Raw genomic sequence first — 9,317 nt, 5'->3', positions numbered from 1 at the left:
AGTGCAGGACACTAGCAACCTCAAGGTTAGAGAGCACGGCATGTAGTAAACGCAGTCTCCAAACTCTGTAGAATTGCCAACTGAAGTGTGATAAGCAATTCTGACCATGAACATTGTGTGGTGAGCTTCCAGCACCTGCTCGAGTAGAATGACTCAAGTGGGTGCTACGTGATGTGTGGCTATCGAGCGAACCATCTACAAAGCCTGAAGACAGAACTTGAGGGGAAAGCGTAGTTCTGACAGTTCATCATCCGCTCTTGATAACATCTGAACTACGTCAACGCCCAGAGAAATTACCATCCTGACATTTAAAATTGTTTAAATGACTAATGTTGGTGTTGACTGCTATGTGCTTCATACAACTTAATATAGATCGTTAACGCTGTAATATATCACTTTTTGGGCAACTTGACCAAATCACAGAAATGGGTTGTAGATCTGTCCCTCAATGAAAGAACGTCTAAGCGGTACATCTGTTGCGCGCTGTCTATGCATAGTTTTATACACCGGCATCAGCTGAAAAACAAGTTAGTTTTATAACAATTTCACAGCGGTTGAGACAGTACAACAATACTTGTTTTGTTAAACTGAAATTAGGCAAACCAGAATAGGGACCGTCGTTGTGGTGCTCCACTCAGCCCCAATAAAAGCGGCATTTCACACCTCATGCTAATATTGTTTCATGTGATCAAGGTTTGGAGAGTCTACACGTTGTATTAAAACTTCTTAACCGTCCATGTCCACATTCTGACCAGATTATTTAGTGCCGTTTGACAATGACATTCCCAAAATAATATGGATTAAGTCCATTAGGCCTACTGAGGTCATAAGTCAACAGTTCTACCTGGCAATGATTTTAGAGGCTGGTATAGTTGATTTGACCGTCCAGATCAGTTCACACTTGATAGAGATCCAGACAAAATGCGTGCTTGACTACAGCCGGAGGTGGTCAGGAAGAGCTGATCACAATGAGTATTTTACTAGTTTACAACTGTGGGCAGAGAATATGGACATCAAGACAAACACATGTTAGTGCCAGGTGTAAATGAGTCTTCAGTGAACAGTGTAAGAGAGACTACAGGACACATGTTCAGTAATATTGGTGTGACAGTAGACATTTAGTAATATAGAACTAAAGACACCAAGTCTTGGATTCACGCTGCTTAGTTTAATTCAGACCAACCACCACAGTTCAGAATTGTTTAAGAAACGCTTTAGCACAAAAGGCACAGGTTTACAATGGTTTGAAGTTGATTTTTGGGGGGGGGTTGGAGGAAAATAAACTGATCCACTCGATGAAGAAATCCCAGAAGCCTTTAGGTTCATCAGGGAAGATATCCTGCAAGACAAACATTTCAGTCAGCACCAGCATTCAAGCACCAGCACTCAAGCTCCCAGTCATGTGTGCGAGCATGTATATAACTCACATTTAGTCACAGGTGTAAGCCACCTCCAGGTACTTATAGGTTCCGACACAGGGGTCTCCAAATACGGAGTTGGATGCCTGGACGACACACTGGCTCTTCCCATCACACCTGTGTTTAAAATACAGGTAGAGGTTATCACTACAGCCAATGAGTGTACAGGTAAATACACACCGTTGGTTCCCGTACCTTTGTGCCATCTTACTGGTGGTGGATTGGCTGAGGCAGTTGGTGTTGGTGAGTTGGATATCGGGGCGCCCAATGGAACACACGTTGCGTTGACGACGACCATAGTTGGCACTCTGGATATGGATCATACCTACATCTGAGGGAGACGACGAGGAGGAAGAGATAGATGAAGAAAAGGAAGAAGGCCAAGGCTGGGTGTTTGTGTGGGCTAGAGACCAATATACACAACACTACATGAGAACGGAGAGGATACCGTACTGTAGTGTTGACCTGCTTACCACATTGTAGTTGAGAATCAGAGCCTTCACATATGGTGCTGCTTACTGCAAGGACAAACAGGAGTTACACCACACTGGCCTGACAAATAAAGGCATACTATGGCTTGGTGAAGTGATTAATTAATGTATAGCCATAAACCGAGTTGTAGAAAGTTAAATGCATTATCGTCAGCCGTTGCACCGTGGTTTAAGCTCCTTATGAGACGTCGTCATCTCAAACTGCTCAGAATGTGAGAGCAAACTGGTTAAAATTTGCTAGTCGTACCGCTAGACCAAAGCTATATTTCTATACAATTTGTGCCCGTGCCGTCTGAATAGCTATAAACGAGATTTGAGCTAGCTAATGTTGGCTGAAACAGATGTTCACTGTTACACCAGATGAAGTGCGCGCAAGAATCAACTAAGCCACAATGTAAAGGAGACCTGTGTGGTACGACTACCCATCTTTCTTACCATGTGCTAACTGGCTAATTGAGTTAGAGATGTACATATAACTAGGAATAAGGTGACAGGGAGTTGGGGGGGGGGGTTAGAAGCCTGCTGGTTCCAGACTTGGTGCCGCGGTACCACTTGCCATGCAGTAGCAGACAGTGGGACTTGGGTGGCTGGAGTCATTGAAAATGTAGGGCCTTCCGACAACGCATGGTATAGAGGTCCTGATGTCAGGGAGCGCGGTCTCAGTGATGTACTGGGCCGTACGCACTACCCTCTGTAGCGCCTTGCGGTTGGATGCCAAGCAGTTGCCATACCTAGTGGTGATACAGCCAGTCAAAATGCTCTCAATGGTGCAGCTGTAGAACTGAGGATCGGAGGGCCAATATCAAATATTTTTAGCCTCCTGGGCAGGTTGGAGAAGAGGCATTGTCGTGCCCTCTATACTACTGCATGGACCATGATGGATTCTTAGTGATGCGGACATTGAGGAACTTGAAGCTCTCGAAAAGCGCCACTACAGCCCAGTGGATGAAAATGGGGGCGTGGTCGGCCCTCTGTTTCCTGTAGTCCACAATCATCTTCGTCGACGTTGAATGAGAGGTTGTCATTCTGGCGCCACACTGCCAGGTCTCTGACCGCCCTGTAAGCTATGCTAACGAAAGTTGTTGCCGGCTACTTTGTTCCATAACCACCGTTTGTGGGCTAGCTAGGGTTAGTTAGGAAGTGAGGGTGGTGTAAAAGTGGAGAAAAGAAAAGGGCATGTATTAAAACACATGGTGACCATAAAACAAAGTTCACAAGCTGGTCCCATTGGTGACCCAACCCATTCTATGGCTTTGCTAGCCATCAGCAGAGTGCGCTCTTTCACCGAAGTATTAAACAATATCCCAACATGCCTCAGTCATACAGATATTCAATTTAACGATATTGGTGCCCACCACCAATTATTATTAGCACAGACTGACTTGCTACTTGCTGTTGGACACAGGAGTATTCAGTGACCAGGTATTTATAGGTTCCGACACAGGGGTCTCCAAAAACAGAATTGGATGCCGGGACGACACACTGGCTCTTCCCATCACACCTGTGTGTCAAAGACAGGTAGTGGTCATCACTACAGCCAATGGGTGTCTACAGGTAAATACACACCACAGGTTCCAGTACCTTGCTGCCATCTTACTGGTGGTGGATTGGCTGAGGCAGTTGGTGTTGGTGAGTTGGTTAGCTGGGCGCCCAATGGAACACACGTTGCGTTGACGACGACCATAGTTGGCACGCTCGATATGGATCTTACCTCTATCTGAGGAAGAGACGGACAACGAAAAGATGGATAAGGAACGAAGGAGAGGCAAGGGTTGGCATCGTCGGTGTAGGTAATCTACAGTATAAAACACAGGTGATAGCTGAGAATATACACTGTTCAGTAGTGTTGACTAGCTTACCACATTGTAGTAAAGCATCAGAGCCTTCACATGTGATGCTGAGTGCTGCCAGGACAAATAAACAGGAGTTACACAACACTCACATTAGCTTGGTGTAGTAGTATCATCATCATCATTATTACACACAGTACCTCCATCCGTTAGTGCACAGGAAGCTGCAACCAGCACTGAAACAACATCACACAGCCAGTTCAGCAACAATCCACATCATATGCATTTGGACCGTGAAGCTAGAAATGAGCATTTGTCTCTATCCTCAAGCATTTTAGATATTCTAGTGTATTAAAGTAGTCAAGTTCAGCATTTGTTCTCATATTCCATGCATGCAATGTGACTAAACTTGTTAGACGCATTTGTAGTTGGTTATAGATACATTTTTGCCTAAAAGGAACTGAATGATTAAGGTTGTCATTTTGAAGATTAAAATACTAACCTCCCCAGTTATTGATAATGTGAGTGGTTGACATGTGCCCTTGTACCCTGTCTCACTCATGCTTTCTTAATCATGGCATTAATTTAAGTGTTCAGAAACATCTAGAAAGATAATAACTCCAGTCACTATTGGGCAAAACATACACCAAAACACACTGCAAACGCAGCCAAAATACCTTGTAGAGTCACATGTTTGATGTAGTCATTGTGTGCTAGGAATATAGGACCAAATACTAATCTTTGGACTACTGTAATATACTATAGGCAAGTGTCCTAACACTTTTGACAAATTCAGAAGGGGGCTTTAGATAGTGCTTTTGTTTCTAGACGGTTAAACAGATATGTATTAAAATACCCTCCAATAAAGAGTTCTACCATCATCTCATGAAACATTCAAGCCCTGCAAAATGTCTATTCCCATACGATCAGTCTCCCTCAACATTTCCTGATGTACTATCAAATTATGGAAATACTGAACAGTAACATAATTCATCATACTTTAGACCTCAAATCATATGACACGTACTTCAAAAACTCTGAAATACAAATGTAAACATTTAGTGATATGTATTCTAACCTGCATCATATACAGAAGTTGTATACTCACAGGTGACCACCGTCAGTCTGAACATGATGCCAGGTACAAGCGTGGTAGTAGCAGATATGATGAAACTGATGGTAACCTGACCTAATACACCTGGTATTTATGTTATGTGACATGTCTTAATTAACCCAGCTGTATCTATTTTGTGTCCAGGTGCACTTCATTGCAATCAGGGGCTGGGCTTTGCTGGTCTGTACCAGGCTTTTGGGTCAGTCTCATAGAGTTATATAGAGGACTCTAGATGGCTAAAATCCATTTTGGCATGAACATTGCCATTGAGGGCTTCCACCAATTTAAAGTAGTCATCTGGGTGGGGCTTCCTGGTTAAGGAAGAATCACATGGGCCACGTTCAGTTGCAAAACCTTCTAGAGCGTTGCAGATATACATTTCATGAATAGAGCTAACGTATTTCCTTATTATTATTATTATTATTATTATTATTATTATGTAGGAGAGACATGTTTGTTCACCATAGCATATTTCTATCTGAACCTTCCAAAATGTTGCGTCCTGCTGCGTCCGCGCCCCATTATTCCATCCGGGTCATCAGGAGGGATCAGCCAATGAATTACACTCGTGAGCAAACATTGCATGACTGTAGGTGGCAGGAAATCTCCAACTTTGATTTTATACCTTTTCAAACAACACTATGTGGCAATGTGCACCTTTTAGTTTGTTTGCCAACTCATAGAAATAGTAGAAGAAGAAAATGGACTACTTTTAAATGCATATTGACTCAATATTGCCTCAAATTTGATTTGATTTGCTTTGAATGGAGCTTCCCGTGCGCTCCCAGACTTCATAATGGGACACATATTAGATGATATACTGTATCTATCATTCTCTATGGTCAGATCCCCATGAGGTATACTTCTGGTGGCTGGGTGTCCTCTTCCTCACCTCACCACCATCTGGAGAGCCCTGTGGTTACAATTTCCATACCAGGCGGTGTTACAGCCCTACAGGATGCTCTCAATGGTGCAGCAGTAGACGTTAATTTACATTTTAGTCATTTAGCAGACGCTGTTATCCAGAGTGACTTCCAATTAGTGAGTGCATACATTTTTCATACTGGCCCCCCGTGGGGTTCAGACCCAGGGCCCTGAGCTTAGTGAGGACATTGGAGGGCACTATGGCGTTGAAGACTGAGCTGTAGTCGATGAACTGCATTCTTACATAGGTATTCCTCTTGTCCAAACGGGATAGGGCAGTGTGCAGTGCGATGCCGATTTCGTCATCCGTGGATCTGTTGGGGCGGTATGCAAATTGTAGTGGGTCTAGGGCAGGGCTCTCCAACCCTGTTCCTGGAGAGCTACCATCCTGTAGGTTTTCAATCCAACCCCAGTTGTAACTAACCTTATTCATCTTATCAACCAGATAATTATTAGAATCAGGTGCGCTAGATTAGGGTTGGAGTTAAAACCTACAGGACAGTAGCTCCAGGAACAGAGTTGAGAGCCCTGGTCCAGGGTGTCGGGTAAGGTGGAGGTGATATGATCCTTAAATAGCTTCTCAAAGTACTTCATGATGACAGAACTGAGTGCTATTGGGCAATAGTCATTTGGTAATTAGGATCCCCATTAGCTGTTGCAAAAGCAGCAGCTACTCTTCCTGGGGTCCACACAAAACATGACATAATACAGAACATTAATAGACAAGAACAGCTCAAGGACAGAACTACATACATTTTTTTCAAAAGGCACACATAGCCTACATATCAATACATACACTCAAACTATCTATGTCAAGTAGGGGAGAGGAGTTGTGCCGTGAGGTGTTGATGTATCTGTTGTTTGAAACCAGGTTTGCTGTTTATTTGAGCAATATGAGATGGAACGATTCCATGCAATAATGGCTCTTTATAATTCTGTACGCTTTCTTGAATTTGTTCTGGATTTGGGGACTGTGAAAAGACCCCTGGTGGCTTATCAGGTGGGGTAAGTGTGTATGTCAGAGCTGTGTTTAAATTGACTATGCAAACAATTTGGGATTTTCAACACATTAATGTTTCTTATAAAAAGAAGAGGTGATGCAGTCAGTCTCTCCTGAACTCTTAGCCAAGAGAGACTGGCATGCATAGTATTTATATCAGCCCTCTGATTAGTTCAGTTACCTTTGTTTTCTTGGGTACTGGATCAATTGTGGACATCTTGAAGCAAGTGGGGACAACAGACTGGGATAGGGAGATATTGAAAGGTAGTACAGAACAACAAACCTTACATGGAATAAGATCCCACAACTAGACAGTGCCAATAGGCTGCCTAAGTATGGTCCCCAATCAGAGACAACGAGCGACAGCTGCCTCTGATTGGGAACCACACCGGCCAACAGATCCACACATACTAGATAGACAACATAGAAAAAGCACAACAAGGAATATACACACCCTGAGTCAACATATATGCGTCCCCTGAGTCAGGGCGTGACACATGCTATGTTAGATAGCTGGCTATGACTTTCCAACACAACACTGGAACTCTTCCAAGTCAAGGTAAGCTTTGGGTTTTACAAATGTATTGCCACGGGGCCCGCTAGAAGGTTTACTTTTATACTATTCCAGGTATTCCTTAAAGAGGTAGGGTTTCAAGTGTCTCCGGAAGGTGGTCAGTGATGTCGTGGAAATATTTGACTAATAGATAATCAACTCAAACATATCTCTCAAGACACCGGAGCTTGTGAATTCAAGAATTAGACTTTATTGCATAACAAATCTTGAGCTTGCTCCATGGAACAACTGTCTCTCTCTCGCTTAGATATCTCTTATATCCACACAGATGAAAAAACATGTGTACATTCCTAACTTTTTTAGTTCTGCACCACCCTTTTTTTCAACGTCCAGCTGTCACACAATGTCCACTCCAAAAGGTAATGAATGCTTTTTTCTATATGAAGCCTCTCATTCTATCATTCTATTGGCTGCGTGCTTAGGCCCCTTCTTAAAAAAAAAAAAAAGAACTAATGTAATGCTACCATGTGTCTATAACATGTGGGCTACATTTTAAGAGCCCCTGTGAAAGAACACATTCATTCATTTAAAACACAGCATATACTCCATGTCTATATTCCTTATTTAAGCATGTATCTGGATTATAAAATATCAAACATGTTCATTCTGTTTCACCATTATCATTTCATAACACATTATAAAACATGTATCATTCATCATCCTCCCCGGCACCTGAGATTATGTGCATGTGGCCATGTGTCAGGTCATAAGGTCATAAGCACAAAAAATGAAAACACTAGTTCCATTGTTACTCCAATCTCCACACACGTCATTGACATACCCAGCCCAGCTGCAGGGAGTCTATGAAAAACACATGAATGTCTCTGCTCTGTATTAACCCTTCAACTGGTTCTCAATCCATAAACATTTTAAGGCATATAGGTTTTTAATTTTACAACATATGTACTTGAAAATCATCTATATATTTCCCCCTTCTGGGACTTTTAAGTCCCAACCAATAAAACAAAAGATAACATAAAATGAGTGTAAGCATGTGCATATACTTATTCTTAGCCTTGCCATCTGTGGTTACATTTTATAAGAATATATATTCAGACCAATGTATCTTCCTCATTGTCTGACCCATCCTGATGAGGACCCTTAGCCCAGTCAGGTATTGATTATAAGTCTGGAAGGTTTTCCTCTAAATTAACCTCCACATTTTCCTGTTGGGCTTTGTAACCATGGCAGGCCCATCCACCCCCATGAACAACTCCATACAAACATTCAGGATTCCCATATTCCCAAAATGTCCCATATTTATTTACCTACTGTTTTGGCGCTCCCTGAACTGTGTGTATCTCTTTATAAACAATGCTCCCCACTTTTGTTTGGTTATAGCCCTTCCCATATATGTGTTAGTATCCTTTCACATCAACATATGCAACTTTGTCTTAACAATAATCTCTAGGACATGTTTAAGAATGGTGTCAATATCTTTAGCTTAAATAACCTTTTTCACCCATATCACAAATATTATAACAATCAAAATAATCAATATCCATATCTAATCAAGTAATTGCCATGTCAACATCACAAAGCATTAATATTAATAAGTTATTCAGATCAATCAGTCCACTTGTCACGGTTTCGGCCGAGGCTGCCTCTCTCCCTTGTTCGGGCAGGCTTCGGCGTTCGTTGTCTCCGGAATACTAGCTGCCACCGTTGTATGTTTCATGTTCGTTTGCTTTTGTCTGTTTTGTTGTGACACCTGTTCTCGTTTAGCCTAATTAGTGTCCTATAAGTTTCTCGTTGTGTTTGTCTAGTGTTGTGTGTTATTGATTTTGGTCTGTCGTGTGTTGGGCTTATTTTCGCCCTTTCGCTCGGTTGAGCTTTCCTCCACTGCGTTGGAGTGTTACGCACCTGTTAGTGCGCTTTTTGCTTATTCGCCTTCGTGCGTATTTTTGCCTTCGGGCAAGTGTTGTCATATTTTCCTGTTTGTAGATTGACTAAAGTTGTTTGGACTATCCTTCGGTGTTCTGCGTTTGATTCCACCACTACACCCA

The 9,317-nt window shown here is 42.4% G+C and overlaps 1 protein-coding gene across 1 annotated transcript; it reads right to left on the bottom strand.

Moving 5' to 3' along the window:
• Positions 1 to 1,429: 1,429 nt before the first annotated feature.
• Positions 1,430 to 4,832, bottom strand: LOC311134110 (L-rhamnose-binding lectin CSL3-like; the record flags this gene model as incomplete). The annotated part of the gene is made up of 7 exons (XM_084167696.1): positions 1,430 to 1,535; positions 1,614 to 1,749; positions 1,892 to 1,936; positions 3,292 to 3,410; positions 3,491 to 3,626; positions 3,769 to 3,813; positions 4,808 to 4,832. The coding sequence occupies 7 exons, from the start codon at positions 4,830 to 4,832 to the stop codon at positions 1,430 to 1,432; spliced, it is 612 nt and encodes a 203-aa protein (XP_084023822.1).
• Between the last annotated feature and the right edge of the window lie 4,485 nt (positions 4,833 to 9,317).

The sequence above is a fragment of the Coregonus lavaretus genome, assembly GCF_964263955.1.
Source record: "Coregonus lavaretus genome assembly, chromosome: 8".
Classification (NCBI taxonomy): domain Eukaryota; kingdom Metazoa; phylum Chordata; class Actinopteri; order Salmoniformes; family Salmonidae; genus Coregonus; species Coregonus lavaretus.
The sequence above is the reverse complement of the archived record's forward strand: the minus strand, read 5'-3'. Positions and strand labels throughout refer to the sequence as shown.